The following is a 19,295-nucleotide window of genomic DNA, read 5'->3' as shown; positions in this document are numbered from 1 at the left end:
GCCTAGACGTGGGTCGGGGGTCCGATCGGGACCCCCCCCCCCCCCCGCCTTGCGGCGGTCGGGTCCCCTCGGGGAGCGATCCGGGACGACGGCGCGGCTATTTGTTTATAGCCGCTCCGTCGCGATCGCTCCCCGGAGCTGAAGAACGGGGAGAGCCGTGTGTAAACACGGCTTCCCCGTGCTTCACTATGGCGCTGCATCGATCGAGTGATCCCTTATATAGGGAGACTCGATCGATGACGTCATTCCTACAGCCACACCCCCCTACAGTTGTAAACACACACACAGTGTACACTAAATCCTACAGCGCCACCTGTGGTTAACTCCCAAACTGCAACTGTCATTTTCACAATAAAGAATGCAATTTAAATGCATTTTTTGCTGTGAAAATGACAATGGTCCCAAAAATGTGTCAAAATTGTCCGAAGTGTCCGCCATAATGTCGCAGTCACGAAAAAAATCGCTGATCGCCGCCATTAGTAGTAAAAAAAAAAAATTAATAAAAATGCAATAAAACTATCCCCTATTTTGTAAACGCTATAAATTTTGCGCAAACCAATCGATAAACGCTTATTGCGATTTTTTTTACCAAAAATAGGTACAAGAATACGTATCGCCCTAAACTGAGGAAAAAATGTTTTTTTATGTATGTTTTTGGGGGATATTTATTATAGCAAAAAGTAAAAAATATTGCATTTTTTTCAAAATTGTCGCTCTATTTTTGTTTATAGCGCAAAAAATAAAAACCGCCGAGGTGATCAAATACCACCAAAAGAAAGCTCTATTTGTGGGGAAAAAAGGATGCCAATTTTGTTTGGGAGCCACGTCGCACTACCGCGCAATTGTCTGTTAAAGCGACGCAGTCCCAAACTGTAAAAACACCTTGGGTCTTTAGGCAGCAATATGGTCCGGGGCTTAAGTGGTTAAACATGCAGTGCCGGCCGGTCGCCTGAAGGTAAACCTGTTCCTGTTAGTAGGTGAAGTGGGGAGTGAGGTCTCTGCGCCGTTCCGTTCCGCCCTATGCCGTTTCGCAACAAGATTGCATCTTCCAGGGGCAATATATATATAAAAATGTAACCACCTCAGCCCTGGAAGATTTGACTGCTCAATGACCAGGCCATTTTTTGTGATACGGCACTGCGTTGCTTTACCTGACAATTGCGTAGTCGTGCAACGCTGTACCCAAACAAAAAGTTATTTTTTTCCCACAAAAAGAGCTTTCTTTTGGTGGTATTTGATCACCTCTGTAGTTTTTCTTTTTGCGCTATAAACAAAAGAGCCACAATTTTGAAAAAAAACACACACGATATCTTACTTTTTTCTATAATAAAAAAATTCTCAGATTAGGCCGTTATATTCTATTATTATTTTTTTACTAGCAATGGCGCGAGAGAGAAAGAAAGAAAGAAAGAAAGAAAGAAAGAAAGAAAGAAAGAAAGAAAGAGAGAGTGAGAGAGAGAGAGAAAAAGATTCATACTTAGCAGAATTTAGGATTTATGGAAATTTTTATGAAAGTATATGAGTAATAGCACAAAAACTTTTCCTTCACTCATGGTTAGTGTTTGGCTGAAGCCATTTAATATCAACTGTGTTCACTCTTTTTAAAATCATAATCATGTCAGACCTCTCTTTTGTGTCTCCTGACACCACATGCCCAATGACAAACACTGCATTCAATTCCCTATTTAATGTTTTAACTTCCCAGATCAACTGGCACTAGTAGCTTTAGTCCCTTTGAAGAAAGATGAGGCTTTGTATCTTCAGCTAGCCACTCTCATTGGTGCACTTAAACTTCTGAATTGCAGGGCCAAAACACCACAACTGGCCCAGATTATCAAATAAAGAATGCAGGATCATCTCCAGCAAGATGAAAGTAAAATGACACCTGTATACAGTGTCTCTGTACATGAATGGCCTTGTGTCCTGTGGCACTAGAGGTGTCGGCAAAGTGGTGGAATCGTGGTGTCACCCAGGTCCTACGAAGAAACCAAGGATGGCAAAAAACCTGGCCACCCAGAGACCCCATTACCAAACACCAAAAGTTAACAACAGGGAGACAACTGGAGGAATGGAACGGAAATACCACCCAGACACCATGGATGGGAAAAAGAAGGAGAATACTAGGAGCAGGAATTTTTTATGTGAGCAGTGTGATTTAGTCAGAAGGAAATTTTAATTTTAGACCTGGGACTCAAATATGCCCCAGACGAAAACCTAGATATGCTTGAGGTCTATATCGACCTACAGAAATTTGTTAGAAAGTTGAATATCAAAAAGGCAAACAACTCATCTCAGAAATTAAGGATATTAATTAAGATAACAGATGAAGATTTTTTTGGTCACCGTCGATGTGAATTCATTATATATGAATATAGTGCAGAAGGATGGCCTGAAAACTGCAGAATGGGCACTACATAAATTTACAGATTTAAAACAAGAACAGATAGGATTTCTAGTAGAATATTTGGAAATGGCTATGAACAGTAACTTATTCAGGTACACTATGTCCAAACAAAAGGAGTCGCAATGGGAGCAAAGTATGCCCCAAGCGTGGCTAAGTTATGTATGCATAAATGGGAAGAGGAACAAATTTACAGTGGAGAGAGACCAAACCTCATTTTTTATAGATGTTATATTGACGATATTGTCATGTTCTGGAGGGGTACTGAGACATCTTTGGAGAGATTATTTCCAATCAGTATGGGATCTCCTTTTCAGGAAGTTGGAGACAATATAGCATTGACTATCTAGATTTACAAATATAAAAATACAGGAGCAGACTGGGCACAAGGACTTTCTTCAGACTGATCGCAATAGGTATATCCCTACCAGGAGCTGCCACCCAAAGTGGTTAGTAAGTTTCCCTAAAAAACAACTCATGAGGATTCAGAGGAATTGCAGCAATGAAAAAGGTTTTTGAAGAACAATCAGAAGTCCCAATCAAGACGGTTACAGATAAAAAGGTTACAAAAGAAGGGAATTGGAAGGACTAAATAAGAAAATGTTAAATATAAATAGGGAATAACTTTTAAAAGAGAAACAAGGAAAGGAATCCAAGAACACTGAATTTGCCATCCTTACTGGTTTCAACTGACAATGTAAAAAAATAGAGGGCATAGTGAGAAAATACCAGCCCATTATGAAGTCCGACAGAACATTAAAGAAATTACTTCCACAAAGACACAACTTAATTTATAGGCTGACACCCACGCTGAGAAATTAAATGGAAGATATTGCCTTGACCCACCAAGAAATATTAGTCTGTTTCTTTAGATGCCAGAAATGCCTACCATGTAGCAAGAGTAAAAAATAAGAAAAGAGAATCATTCCGCTGCAACGGGTACGGAAAATACAAGATAAAAGAACTCATAACATGTACAAGTACCCATGTCACTTATGTGGTTGAATGCCCATGCCAATAACAATATGTGTGGACTACAAGACCCCTATATGTGAGAATTAGGGAGCACATGAAGAATATCAAAAAAGGTTTCACCAAGCACAGTCAATCAAGACATTTTAGAGAAGCCCATAACAAAGACTTAAGGCTTTCTATGGTATAGATTTAGTAAAAGGACACTGGCGTGGAGACAATAAAAAGATAAGTCTCCCAAAATGAAACCAAATGGATCTTTATACTGAATTCTGTTCAGCCAGAAGAGTTAAATATTGACATAGACCTCAATTGTTTTATATCAAATTACTAAATTCTATGCACCATACCCTGGTTTATCTGTTGAAGGTATAGAATACATAGACCCATTTTTATATACCTTTCCTTTTTTCAATGTTTTATTTGAGGTCTCATGCCAATACCAGATGATAAAATAATATGGCCCAGATTCACGTAGATAGGCGTAAATATAAGCGGGCGTAGCGTATCGTAGTTACGCTAAGCTACGCCGCCGCAACTTAGAGAGGCAAGTGCTGTATTCACAAAGTATGACCCACGTAAATGACGCTTTTTTAGAACGGCGCATGCGCGCGCATGCTCACTATCACGTCGAATTTTGTAATTTAATTACGCCCGCTCAATGCCTAGATGACGTGAACGTAACTTACGTCCAGCCCCATTCACAGACGATTAACGCAAACGACATAAAATCCGACGCTGTTCGTATGTTTCCGACGTCCATACCTAACATGGCTTTATGAGGGGTAACTTTATGCCGGCGTATGTCTTACGTAAACGACGTATCTTGATACGCCGGGTGCGCGTACGTTCGTGAATCGGCGTATCTAGCTAATTAGCATATTAGACGCGGAAATATACGGAAGCGCCAACTAGCGGCCAGCGTAAATATGCACCCTAAGATACGACAGTGTAAGAGACTTACGCCGCTCGTATCTTAGCCGAATTTATGCGTAACTGATTCTAAGAATCAGCCGCATAGATACGACGGCTCTCATTCGGACTTACGACGGCGTACATGGCGCTACGCCGTCGTAAGTCCTTTGAGAATCTGGGTCTATATGTTTTTTTATTACCAGCCCTTTCATCCCCTCTTTCCTCTTTTGAGAGACCTGTCCTCTTTGACAACTAAATTTATTATCAATTTAGATTTTATCATGCCCCCCCCCCCCCATTTATTTTCTTTTTTACGTTATATTTTATAAGTGATGTTTTTAATAAAGGTTTAGAAAATGTTTTATAAGCCGAGTGTGTATAAGTGACACAGTTTGCGATAACCTAAGAGTCCCCAGATGTATGTATGTATGTATATATATATATATCGCTTTGGAGTTCAGCTTTAACTTGTGGATAGTTTGAACAAGCCAAATTTTTTGCCGTGCAAGTTTTTTTGCTAAACTACTTAAAGCGAGTTACACCCAAATTTAAAAGTATGTCTTATTGCATTTAGTTAACAGCATAGATAAATCAATTCGCACCCAAATATTTTTTTTTCTTTGTAAATAACTTGTTATTTATCTTTTAGTTCTGACATCCAGTCTTTTTCTCCCACGGGAGTAGACATGTTTCCCGTCTTCCCCTTGCCCCCCACTGTCTGATGGGAGCTAAGCGTCATGCCTCCCAAGATTCAGTGCCAATTAGGGCCAATTAGACTCCTTGGGATAACACAGAAAGTGCGTACAGGACAGTTTCCGAATTTCTGACAGTATATTATTGCACTTATTGAACAGATAAACCAAAAAGCTTTTAATAGTTTATTTAACTGACCAAAAAGGTAGCAAATAAAAGATGTTCATTGTTAGAATTTACAGACACGTTAGGCACATGCAAGAGAATCAGCATTCATCATCATAGCATAGAGTGTAAAAATAAGCCTGCATATTCACAAGGCCACAACTTACTTTGTCGAATTCTCCACTCCATACAGTGAGAATAAATGTTGGCAAAATCATGAAACTGGCATTGTAAAAAATTACTCCGTATTTTCCTAATTCCTGTAACATTACACACACAAAAAAAAAGGAGGTTATTAGAACTGAAAAGTCAAATGACATTTTTAGACTTTCAATTGGATAGAGTTATAATATCTGTCATATGTTTTACTGCGGTCTGTGTTAATGGAAGGAAGATCCCTTTCACTTCCTGTAATGGTGACCACACAGGGAGCGAAGGGAAATCTCGTCAATGGCAACACAGACAGAAATTAAACACTGACAGTCATTCCAAACTTTTCTCACTATATCCAAAGCATTAGTGTTGGTTGGACGTTCACTTTTAAACTATATCTAGTGGGAAAAAAAGTATAATTAAATAACAATTTCCAGTCTTCTGTTACAAATATTTGAGAAGAGGGGATATAATCAATGTACTATATATATATGGCCACTATTAAAGACATGATTGAAAACAGATTGCTAGTTGCCTTTCTGTGATCCCGATTCTCTTGCTTCAAATCTAGAAAAAGTATTAAAGCAGGGCAAAGCAGCAGATTTTCTTTAGAGAATTACAGGTATGGATATTTTACACACAGTGCATCTGGAAAGTATTCACAGAGCTGCTGTTTTTCCACATTTTGTTGTGTTACAGCAAAATGGATTAAATTCATTATTTTCCTGAAAATGCTACAAACAATACCCCATAATGATAACATGAAAGAAGTTTGTTTGAAAACTTTGCAAATCTATTAAAAAAATAAAATAAAAAAAAATATGTACATTGCTATGACAATCAAAATTAAGCTCAGGTGCATCCTGTTTCCACTGGTCATCATTGAGATGTTTCTACAACTTGATTGGAGTCCACCTGTGGTAAATTCAGTTGACTGGACATGATCTGGAAAGGCACACACCTGTCTATTTAAGGTCCACAGTTACAAGTGCATGTCAGAGCACAAACCAAGCCATGAAGTCCAAGGAATTGTCTGTAGACCTCCGAGACAGGATTGTATCGAGGCACAGATCTAGGGAAAGGTACAGAAAAATGTCTGCAGCATTGAAGGTCCCAATCAGCACAGTGGCCTCCATCATCTGTATATGGAAGAAGTTTGGAACCACCAGGACTCTTCCCAGAGCGGGCTGCCCGGCCAAACTGAGCGATCGTGGAGAAGGGCCTTAGTCAGGAAGGTGACCAAGAACCCGATGGTCACTCAGACAGAGCTCCAGCGTTTCTCTGTGGAGCGAGGAGAACCTTGCAGAAGAACAACCATCTCTGCAGCAGTCCCCCAATCATGCCTGTATGGCAAAGTGACCAGCCAGACGGAAGCCATTTCTTAGTAAAAGGCACATGACAGCCCACCTAGAGTTTGCCAAAATAATCTGATGAAACAAAGATTGAACTCTTTGGCCTGAATGGCAAGTGTCATGTCTGGAGGAAACCAGGCACCGCTCATCACCTGGCAGTGAAGCATGGTGGTGGCAGCATCATGCTGTGGGGATTTTTTTCAGCAGCAGGAACTGGGAGCCTAGTCGGGATCAAGGGAAAGATGAATGCAGCAATGTACAGAGACGTCCTTGATGAAAACCTGCTCCAGAGCGCTCTGGACCTCAGACTAGGGTAAAGGTTCATCTTCCAACAGGACAACGAACCTAAGCACACAGCCACGATAACAAAGGAGTTGCTAAGGTCAAGACTTAAAATTGATTGATCATCTCTGGAGAGATATGAAAATATCTGTGCACCGACGCTCCCCATCCAACCTGATGGAGCTTAAAAGGTCCAAACAAACTTCTTTAACGTTGTCATTATAGGGTATTGTTTGTAGAATTTTGAGGAAAATAATGAATTTAATACATTTTGGAATAAGGCTGTAACATAACAAAATGTGAAAAAAGTGAAGTGCTGTGGATACTTTCCGGATGCACTGTAGTTACCTAGGTCCAGCTTGTTTCAATGTAACTATGCAAATTCAATACCTGGCTGATCTCCCTGGAAGTTGGAAATTACTGAAGTTGACACCACTACGCCAGTGATCTCCACTTGCTTCCAGGGGTATCGGCCAGGTATGGTATACACATAGTTTTATTGGCCCAAGCTGGCAATGTAACTATGTATAAAATATCCATGCTTGGAATTCTTCTCGAATGCCCCTTGCCCCTCCCCAGCAGTATATACTCATCTTTACTTTGTTCCCTCTTCATTCATCTGCCCTGTATAAGCTATGAGTTACTCTAGTAAGAGCTTTCACAAGGCTAGGGACTTTAATTGAGCCCCCGTGTGATTAGGCCGGGGCCAATCCTCAAGAACCAGTGCTGTCACATGAGAGAAAGGGAAGTAGCTACTACTCCATACACAGGAGTATAAGGTATTTCCTCAGTCCTCAGAGTGGCACGGCAGCTGAAAAAAAAGTAGGACTATGTTGCTGCGGGATTGAACATTAAAGACATACCCTCAAAAAAAAAGTTAAATATTATGTTGGAAAAACAGACTATAAAGGGTTAGCTACATTTCTAAAAAATACAGAGCACATTGATCCACAGTTTTATTAGATTATCATACAGGCGTCATTAAGGATTTTTTCTCTATTAAACTTGTCATGCTTAAAATACCTTTTTTTTTTCTTTTGCTTGAATTTATATCCTCTAGGGCATGGGTGCTCAACCTGTGGCTCTCCAGCTGTTGCGGAACTACAATTCCCATGAGGCATTGCAAGCCGCTGACAGGTACAAGCATGTCTCCCAAAGGCTGAGGCATTATGGGAATTGTAGTTTTGAAACAGCTGGAGAGCCACAGGTTGAGCACCCATGCTCTAGGGCATGGGTCTTCAAACTACGGCCCTCCAGTTGTTCAGGAACTACAATTCCCATCATGCCTAGTCATGTCTGTGAATGTCAGTATGTTACAATGCCTTATGGGATGTGTAGTTCTACAACAGCTGGAGGGCCGTATTTTGAGGCTCCCTGCTCTAGGGTTTCTGAGGATGTAAGGTGTTTGACTTTTAAATTAAATTGAGGGATATATCTTTTTCAGCCTAAAATCATATAAAAACTGGATGGAGAACACTTAGTTGATGATCTGAAATTCAGAAAACACTACAAATGTTCTCCAATTAAATTCTACATGTATGCTACATATTGCCACTAGAGAGTGGTATAAATCATTTAGAATTGTTCTTAGGTTTTAATTATATTATATATTAGTATGATATAATCAGTATATACTTTAATTGAAATAATTACCTTAGGGTCAATTTTTTCTTTGGTATAAACCCCATATGAAGCTGTGAACAAGTCATTCAACAACACAATGCAGTATCCTTCCAAATTAAAAGAAAGATCAAAACTGAAAAAAACACATTAACATGCTGACCATTTTCGATAGTAAGTATTTAATGCATAGCAGAAATACATACATGACATTACTAGTCTAATTTAAACAAGGCATAAAAAAAAAAAATCTTAAAACTTTGAATCTGTTACACACATGCAGAACAAGTTCGTAAAGTGGTTGAAACCCCAGACATGAAATGTGAACAAAGCATATCCCTCTATAGTGTGCATTTAGGAGTAATTAAGAGCACTACGTGTAATTTCTGTCTGCTGCTTCGTTCCTCTGCTATCAGCAGGAGTAATTTCTGACAAATTTTTCCTGACACCAAGAAAAAAATAGTGACATGGGAAGGATCTCCAGCTGATTGACAGCCTCAGCTCTGTTTCTGTGTGTAGGAGGGGTGTGTCCCTTTCATCCAATCAGCTGTCAGAGCTCACCTCATTGAGCTCAGTAGTGTGTAATTTCAGCTTGCTGCCTCCTGCTTCCAGAAGCTTAGATAAGCTTTATAAATTCTGCACTTTAAAGGGATGTAGAAAAGAGAATACTGCTGATAAACAGGTAACTCATGAATGATCACAAAGTAATATTGGTTGACTTACTAAAGGCAAACTGTTCACTTTGCAAGGGAAGTTGCACTCTAATATTCTCAGAGCTTAGTGAATGTGGTGAAGTTTTTTTTTTTCTTGCATGTGATTGTGTATTCTTTGCAAAGTGAAGCCTCACCGCATTCACTGGGGAAAATTCCTTTGCAGAGTGCAACTTAACTTGCATAGTGAACAGTGTATTTGACTTTAAGGCCTCATACACACGATAGGATAGCCAGGTCTGAAGGACCGTTTTCATCGGTCAAAACCGATCGTGTGTGGGCCCCATAGGTTATTTAACCTTTGGTTAAAAAAATAGGAACTTGCTTTAAAATTTAACCGCCTAACCGATCATTGGTATGCAAAAGCATCGGTTAAAAACCTGTGCATGCTCAGAATCAAGTCGACGCATGCTTGGAAGCATTAAACTTCGTTTTTTTCAGCACGTCATTGTGTTTTACGTCACCGCGTTCTGACACTATCGGTTATTTAACCTATGGTGTGTAGGCGTGACGGACCATCAGTCATCTTTATCGGTTAACCTAATACTTCAGACCGTTGTCCTCTGGCTATCCTATCGTGTGTACGAGGCCAAAGGGGTTGTAAAGGTTAATTTTTTATTTTCTAAATAGGTTTCTTTAAGCTAGTGCATTGTTGGTTTGCTTACCTTTTCCTTCGATTTACCTTCAAAACGTTTTTTTTCTTTGTCTGAATTTCTCACTTCCTGTTCCTCCTCAGTAAGCTGTTCTGGCTGACTAACCCCCATCCAGAACGGCTCGGATGATGGGGGCAAGTTTACTGAGGAGGAACAGGAAGTGTGAAATTCAGGCAGAAAAAAAAAACATTTAGAAGGGAAATTGAAGGAAAAGGTAAGTGAACCAACAATGCACTAGCTTGAAGGAACCTATTTAAAAAAAAAAAAAAATAACCTTTACAACCCCTTTAAGTAACCCCATCGAAGGTCCAGAACAACAATTTGAGGTACATTACTATACGAATTTCAACCACCTCCTGTGGTTGAGAGGGCCACCAACACATATCTCCCTGGTCTCTCCAATGATCTATGATAGGTGGTCTTACTAAGCAATAATGAGGTGGGCTCTTTAACACAGTATTCAGCAAAAATGTGAATAACAGGGCATCATCTAATTAGGGTTCTTGGTTTCTCTACAAGGTACATAACCATTCATGCGGCAGATTTAAGGGCTTTGCTGCATATGTGTGGGTCCATATTAGAATATTTAAAGAACACAGGTTCATTTTAAACAATGCACAAGAGGGATTAGAGTAGGGTGACCAGACATCCCCGGTTTCAGGGGACAGTCCCCAGATTGAGGACACTGTCCCCAGACCAAGTCTGTCCCCAGTTTTGTTCCTAGATTGGATTTGAACAGGGGCTGGGGCAATTTCAAAGACAGTCAGTGCAGAATTTTAAAAAAATTATAATTCTAAATTACGCAACCCCGCTCTGCCGCTCCTACTAGCTTGGGGGGGGGTATTTTTTCCCTTTCCTGTGCCCCTTTCTGATGATCATGTGCTGGACGGAGCAGAGGGAATATTTCTTCAGATTCGGGTGCATGCGCATTCAGCTCTGCTCGCATGTTCTTCTGTCTTGGCTCAAGTCCCAGCCTGCTGCCTGCCTGCTTATCTCCTTGACTTCCCTGGTGGAGTGATCTTCCTCCGCACCCCACCCAGTAGTAGCCGGGGGAGTAAGACTTGACAGGCTGTGAGGCGGGCGGCTACGGCTATGGGCAGAGAGTCGCTGATTGCCGTCATTACTAGAAAAAAAAAATATGTCCCCGGATTTCATTTTAAAAATCTGGTCACCTTAGATTAGAGCCTCTGTCCGTTGTTATTGCTGTCTGTGCCCCCGTTAAGAATATTCACCCTCTCCATTTGTCAGTTTCAGCATTATCATTGAAAGTGAAAGTAAAGAAAGTACAACATTTTGGGATGTCCCCGGAAAACAAATACACAGGAAATCTTCCAATTGGGAAGCTAGTTCTGGTGACCTGGGGGGGCCCCAAGGGATTGCCTTAATTTGGAGGGATTTCCACTCACTACCTATTTGGCTGTGGGAAGGTAAATCAGGAAGTGAAGGTAAATCTCCAAAAAAGGAACACAGATGGCAAAAAATAAATAAAAAATCTTACAGCAGTTATAACCCTTTTATATCCAAAGTGAAAACAACTAAAAAAAAAACCTTTCTACTAAAAAATGAATCAAGTCTTCAAAAGAACTGAAGTTTGTTCAGCCAATGGATTGCTCCTGACTGAAGTTTTAGTAACCTGCAATCACAAAATATAAAACTGCACATTTAAGCAGAAGAAAGAGGAAATAACATTTTTTTAATGGAAAATAAGCACGGGAAAGCAAAAAGTAGCACAAAATGAAAATCTGTATAAAGATAAATCAGTTAGTAAAATAGGGCCAGATTCACGTAGATCAGCGGATCTATAGATCCGCTCGATCTACGTGATTTAAGATCCGCTCCCGCAAGTTTGAGAGGCAAGTGGCTAATTCACAAACCACTTACCTCCAAACTTGCGGCGGCGGATCCTAAATCCCCCGGCGGAATTCAAATTCCGCAGCTAGGGGGAGTGTACTATTTAAATCAGGCGCGTTCCCGCGCCGATTGAAATGCGCATGCGCCGTCCGGGGAATTTCCCGGCGTGCATTGCTCCCACTGACGTCACTAGGACGTCAGTGGTTTCGACGTGAGCGTGACTTGCGACGCGCGTGTTTGTAAATCGGCGTACGCAAACGACGTTAGAAAATTCAAATTCGACGCGGGAACGCCGGCTATACTTAACATTGGCTGCGCCTGATAAAAGCAGGGGTAAGTATACGACGGGAAAGCCGCTACGGAAACGTCGTAAGAAGACTGCGTCGGGTCCGCGTACGTTCGTGAATTTGCGTATCTCGCTGATTTACATATTATTCAAGGTAAATCAGCGGGAACGCCCCCGGCGCCATTTTTAAATCGAAAATAAGATCCGACAGTGTAACACATTGTAACACTGTCGGATCTAAGCCCTATCTATGCGTAACTGATTCTATGAATCAGGCGCATAGATAGGACCAGTGTAAGTCAGAGATACGACGGTGTATCTGTAGAGACACCGTCGTATCTCTTTGTGAATCTGGCCCCTAGTAACTGAATGATTTATGCTCTAAAGTGCTGTATTTACACAAAAGAAGTCTCAGAAAACCATAAAACGAAGGCCTGGCCTTTGGTAACAGCACAGACAAAAGCCTATTATGAATTCATACCTGGCTGCTACTACAGCTCCGATCATCATTGCTGATACGCTTAAAGCAATAGATAGGGAGTATCTTTTCCTGCAAGAAAAAAGAATGTTTAAATACAATTTCACCCAGCACTGCAAATAAAAGGAAGTTATGAACACAATCACAAACAAAATAGAGTTTACAATGATTCACATAAATGCGTCTGCATGCTTGCCTTCAATGTATCACTTCCACTTAATCATGAGCTATAGCTGCTTTTTTATATTGCTTGTATTATAGTACAGCTACACTATAGGGTTTCTTGTACTAACAATGGGAAGAATAATGGAGAAAATTTGTGACTGAAAAAAGCTCTGTCAGAAAGGAACATTGTGTGGGTATCCGGGGATTTAGCAGTGAATCAGAAATAAGTTATATACGGTTTTATTTTCAGCCCTCCAGACCAGGCTTCTTTCTTGAACTACTTTTGATTATGTTGCATAGCACAATCTGTCACTCGATATCAGGGCAGGGTCTCGGCTCTTCTAAAGGAATCTCACAATATAGACCCATGCTGGGTGAAGCTTGTCGTTTCTTGACTGGCACAGACCTCTGCTGGGAGGTTAGTTGTGAAGAGGCAAACAGAGCTCAGCTTGGTGGCAGGTCGTGAAGATGACACAATGTTCCAAAAAAAGAAATGACACGGTTCACATGCACAGCATCTATGGGGCCGACTCATCAGTGTGTGTGTGTGACTTTTAACATCACAAAGTAGTTTTGCATGGACAACAAAAATTGTCACAATCTAAATGTATACACATGGCACAAATATGAACGTCATGTGTTTTTAGTGCTGTTGTTTGATATGTGAACAATGAATAAGTAAAGGAAGCTATTTGTTACCCTACATGGGGTGACTCAGATTATGCGTAACAAATCAAAGTTTTCAAATAATTAACTCCCGTATGGATAGCTTAGGGCAGTTGACCTACTTTAGCTTCTTTTGCATTCCCATAGACTTATATGGGGAGAGAAGCAGTTCTAAAGTGAACCAAAGCCTGTCGGCACAGACCCTTATTCTGGCAAGCCAATATGAAATGTGGATAAAAAAAGAATGTAAACCATTTCCATCACTACTAGAGCTGTTTTGGAATGTTATCAAACACAAATGCATCCCCCAAGTGAAAGGCCATGGGAAGCATCTGACCTACCCATCTGTACCTAGTGTCTACATTCTGTTTTTTCACCCCACCCATATTACTGGCAATAGAACTGTATGCATAAAATGGTAATAAAGTATACCTGCTATAGGAACTAGAGGTCATGATAGAGTTACTTTGTTTTATGAAATCATGAGGTTCAGGCAGTGTATGATTTCTTACAACACAAACTTTGGGTTTTGTTAAAGGGCAGCTCAGAATAAATTACAGGCTGGCCTCTTCAAAACAACTATTAATTCCATTCAGAGACAAGCACGTAAATTTTCCAGCTATTTATTATCTGAAGAAATGCAAAAGGCAGAGTCACATATTTTTCAAATACCAAGATTTAAAAAACATTTATCCCTGTTGTGTGTCAGAAAATCATTAACCCTTCCTGCTGCCACACCCCAGCCCATTAAAAGGATCTGAATGCAGGGAGGAGGCAGGCTCCCTGATCATGTGATGGCTGTGATTAGCAGTCACAGCGGTCACATGATTGGAAGCTCCCTGTCGCAAACAATTATTGGGAGCTGTCACTGTACTAGGAGCACACATCGAGCGCAGAAAAGCTGTTCCCACATAGTCACTGCATATTATATACAGTATGTGTACGTGTACATTTTATATGTGTAGCATCTGGCTACTTTCATAGCAGGTGCTGCTGTAAATTTGGCTAAATTTGAGGCCTCTGTTCCAGCTCTGGCTGTACTGTGTGTCCACGGCTGCTGTCTGGGGACTTCAGACACCCCCAGACAGTAGGTGGTAGCAGTAGAATCAGGGTCGTGTGGATACTTCTCCTAGGCAGCCAATCAGGAGGGTTGATCGCCTCGCTGTGCATGCTGGGGAGGGGTATTTAGGGGGAAGACGCTGTTGGTTAGGGGTCACCGCCTTGTCGCCTTCCACCTGGGCAGTCGTCCCACCACCCCCGTGTGTGGCCCTCGGGGTGTGTGTGAGTGAGTAACTTGTATAGCGCAACAAATGCGAACTTAATCGCCTCAAGGCGCTTGGAATACAGAGTCGTACCGGTCTTTCAGAAGAGGTGGGTCTTTAGTTTTTTCCTAAAAGCCCGATGATTTTCCTCCAAGCGGATGGTAGTGGGTAGAGCATTCCAGAGCCATGGTCCTTGGACCGAAAATCTACGTTCTCCCTTAGATTTGTAGCAGGATTTATGAATTTGAAGAAGGTTTTGGTTGGTTGACCGGAGCACGCGCTTGGTGACGTAGGGTTTTATTTTCTCGCTTAAGTATTGGGGAGCGTTACCCTGTATACATTTGTGGATGAGGCATAGTGTCTTGAATGTCACCCGGTCCTGTACGGGCAGCCAGTGGAGGGGCCTCAAGACCGGGGAGACTGATTCCCACGGCTTTTTACCTGTTACCAGTCTGGCTGCCGTGTTCTGGACGACTTGTAGACGTGAAATCTGGTATTTCGGTAGTCCTCACCTGTTCGCTGATGATTTTGAGGAGCGGGCGGATGTAGATGTTGAAGAGTACAGGTGAGAGGGGTGATCCTTGCAGGACTCCGCATGTAATGGTCCGTGTTTCTGATGTAAAACCTCCAAGTTTCACGGTCTGAGTGCGATTTTCTAGGAAAGATGCGAACCACGGTAGGGCCGAGTCAGAGACTCCTGCTACTTTTGAGTCGCGTGAGCAATATGTTGTGGTCTACTGTGTCGAAGGTTGCACTAAGGTCCAGCAGCACTAGGAGACAGGATTCTCTGTCATCTGCTGCTTCGAGGGCGTCATCCCATATCTTGAGGAGAGCCGTTTCTGTGCCGTGGCCTGGGCGAAAACCTAATTGTAGAGGATCTAGGAGTTTGTGGTCGTCCAGATGGGGCTGAAGCTGATGTACTACTGCTTTCTCCAAGATCTTGGAGATGGTGTTCAGGCTTGTTACCGGTCTGCGCTGGTTTGGGTCTTTAGGGTCGAGGTTGGGTTTCTTTAGGAGGGGTTTTATTATGGCTTGCTTGAGGTTGTTCGGAACAATCCCTTCCCTGAACGATTGTGTGTGTGTGTGTGTGTGTGTGTTGCAGTGTTCCTGGCTCCGGGACCACGTTGGTCCAGAGCATTAATCTACCTCGTAGACTCAGTAGGTAGACTGAGTCTACAATTTGCAAGTGGTCCTGTGCTGCCCGTCCAAAGTGGGAGGAAGCCGATCGATGGAGAACCTGTCTGGAGACACCGAGCACAAGGCTGGTGTCGCAGGAGAGGCTTAGCCTCCATGCCTGTGAGGGATAAGAGAGCATCTTTACGCAGGGCTGTAGTCATAGGGAGGGGGTGAGCACATTCTGCATTCCACCATGCAAAACAGCTCAGATGCTGGGAAGAGAGACAGGAAATGGCATTTTCAAACCTGGATTACTGTATTTTGGAGGTCAAAAGGAAAAACGAGGTAAGTGATATTTAAATGCTCTTGCTTACAGCAATCAATTGATCTAATAAAAAATTAACCTTTAGTGTTCCTTTAACCCTGAATCCGCCATTTCCATTTCTTCTATCCCTCACCTATTTCCACTTCTATCGTTTTTACCCGGCTGGGTAATAAAAGCACAGAAAAGACATTGTGGACATTGACTTTATTGCAGCTTTCATCTAGTACCCTAGACGGCGGGAAGATAGAGGTAACGTGCCACCCAAATCAAACCAGCAGCTCCTTCGGGGGTAGTGCTACACACACACATATATATATATATATATATAAATAGTAAGGGGTTAGCTCGGTAGCGGGGGTTTGTGACCTCCTGAGTGGGTTCACTACACACTGAATTATACAGAGAGGCAGCCGTGGGTGGTTGAAAAACAAGGGTTATGGTTTATTCTTCCATATTGCTGGAAACAAGTGCAAGCATCAAAACAGCATAAACAAAATAAAACATAAAATAAACCCTGGCCACTTGGGCCGTCTACCTTCACAACACAGGAACCTACCTATGGAGTCTGGCACAGCCTACTGCTGGGCAGACACTGCTGGTCTTCCAGCAGAAAACAATAGTCTTTTTGATTTTCTTATCACACACCAAAGATATCGACAACCGCTTCACCTTCAGAAGTCTTCCTTAGCTCACTGCTCTCCTTAACTCAACAAGCCTCAGGATGCAGCATTGAGTAGTAATCCTCTGGACAATTTATAGAGGCCTTAATTTCCTCATTCTGAACAGCTGAAGCTATCCATTGTCCTTAAACCTTTCTGGCTACCTCTGCAGCCGACATCTAATAGTAATTGGTGAATTTTCTAAACAAGGCAGAAATGTATCTCCCGTCTGTGACAACACCCCCAGATTTACCTGACTTCCTGTCACAATATATATATATATATATATATATATATATATATATGTGTGTGTGTGTGTGTGTGCGCGTGTGTGTGTGTGTATATGTGTGTGTACAGTATATGTGTGTGTGGGCAGCAGGAACAGGTTAACACTTTTAAGCCCAGAGATTACCATGACCTTTTGTTGTGTAGCAGTTTACCCAACAATAACTTTTTTGAAATATAATCTTTTTATCCATAGGATTTTGTATACACATTTTGCTATATTGCATTATTCAAGTGCATAATATAAAAGATTATTGAACCACCGAAGAAATTTTAGAAAAGAGAGAGATTGAATAGGATGCAAAATCTCCATTCACATCATTTCAGGTAGCATCCTGTATCATCAGATACACAACATATGATAATAGGATTGTATGTTGAGAAGTGAAGGGGGAAACAGCATTAGAAAAAGAGATGGGAATCCCGAAGATTCCAAATAGGAGGAAGAAACCAAAACAGTGTTGGGATGCCCATTGGCAAGCAGTGTATACATAATCATCAAGTTAAGCTTTGGCATTATATAGGTGTGGTGGATCCATCTCCCAGTTAAAGTGGTTGTAAACCCACTATTTGGACTTTTACCTACAGGTAAGCCTATAATAAGGCTTACCTGTAGGTAAGGAGAATATCTCCTAAACCTGCACGGTTTAGGAGATATTCCCCCCGCAATGCGGGCGGCGCATGCGCAGGGGGGAATCCACGGCTGAAGGACCGGCATCCGCCGGACCCTGCCGCTTTTAAATCTCCCGCGCGCACGCGCGGGAGTGACGTCATCGCCGCTCCAGCCAATCACAGCGCTGGAGCGGCGATACCCGGAAGACACGCCGGAGCAAGATGACATCCTGCTCGGCGTGGACCAGGTAAGTGGTACACACCTCGTTCCGAGGTAAGTATTTCATAATAGGCTAGTATGCGGTGCATACTAGCCTATTATGCCTTTTGCATTGCAGGTTTGGGGGAAAAAAAAAAAAGTTTATGCGGTTTACAACCGCTTTAAGAGGGGACTTTTTTTAGGAGGGCAATCTGCTTTGCTCTCAACAGAGGTCCATATACCAAAGAATTTACCATAGTCCTTCCATGTAGATTCCCTATGCCTGGCATGTGGTCTCCACCCCACAACACAAAAGTCCTTACATGTAGTTAAAGTCGGCAATCAGGCGCAGACAAATAACATTTCTCTCAATTTCATCCAAGGAGTACCCATGTTGGATCTGTTTAGAACATGTGTACTCCTTATACTAAATAAAAAGAACATTTTTATTCATCCTTACCTGTTTGGAAAACTTTTGTGTTGCGGGGTGGAGACTGCAAGTCAGGCATAGCGAGTGGAAACAGAGAGCTCTTGCCGACTCTGATTGCATGATTGGGTTGCAGTGCCATTATCTTGCATATGAATTTAGTGTTTTTTTACAGGTGGCCATCCATTGTTCTGACTCCATAATGTCTTTTCTAATACAATCTGCCCCTATTTTTTTTTTCAAAGAATTGGTAGCAAATATTTTTATAATGGCTAATGGGAATTGTGGGTACATGCATAGCTCCCAACTATCCCTTATATTAAAGTCCCTCTGTCCCTCTTTCCTCCTAATTTGTCCCTCATTTTGGTCTGATCTATATACAGTAATACCTCGGATTGCGAGTAACGCGTTTTACAATACAAGCTTTTTTTAAACCTGACGCGGTTTGCCAGCAATGTCTCGCAAGACAAGCAGGATTCAAGCCAATGGGGTTTGCAGTACTGCATTTGGCCAGAGGTGCGGGGGCATCAGTGACACTCGGAGCCGCTCTGAGACACTCGAAAGCACTTGGAAACACTGCATACAATAACAGTCACTGTGTAATGAATTATCTGAGTTTCCATTGACTCCTATGGGAAAACTCGCTTTGATATACAGGTGCTTTGGATTACAAGCATTCTTCTGGAACGACTTATGCTCGTAATCCAAGGTACCACCGTAGTTGTATATTAAATCCACTATTTATCTTTCAAAACGTGTTTCCCAGTGCTAAACCTCTCATCCAATTTCTAAATTACTGCAATTGTAAATTCCAAAAACCAGTATAAAAGGAATAGTAGCGGTAAAAAAACACTTGTGGGTTTAACTAATATTTTTTTTTGTAAAATTTTTCTTTAGGGGGTGTAGCAAAGGTGTGTCCTATGCCTCCATACTTTTGCTAATAGGTATCTCTCACTTAAATCTTAAAAAGTTTGGAGGTATGTACATGGAGTAGGAAAAGTATCAGAAAAATCACAAAAAAAGAACACAAATTTATGGCCACTATCAG

At 41.6% G+C, this 19,295-nt stretch overlaps 1 protein-coding gene across 1 annotated transcript in view; it reads right to left on the bottom strand.

Moving 5' to 3' along the window:
- SLC35D2 (solute carrier family 35 member D2) overlaps nt 1-19,295 on the bottom strand; it is a 106,390-nt gene that overhangs the window by 44,298 nt on the left and 42,797 nt on the right. The window contains exons 6-8 of the mRNA XM_040355473.1: nt 12,535-12,603; nt 8,587-8,689; nt 5,314-5,406 (exon numbers count right to left, since the gene is read on the bottom strand). Coding sequence (XP_040211407.1) covers nt 5,314-5,406; nt 8,587-8,689; nt 12,535-12,603 — 265 coding nt within the window. The remainder of the gene's footprint in view (nt 1-5,313; nt 5,407-8,586; nt 8,690-12,534; nt 12,604-19,295) is intronic.

Source organism: Rana temporaria, chromosome 1 (assembly GCF_905171775.1).
Source record: "Rana temporaria chromosome 1, aRanTem1.1, whole genome shotgun sequence".
Lineage (NCBI taxonomy): Eukaryota > Metazoa > Chordata > Amphibia > Anura > Ranidae > Rana > Rana temporaria.
Note: the sequence above shows the minus strand (reverse complement) of the source record. Positions and strands in the feature narration are given on the sequence as shown.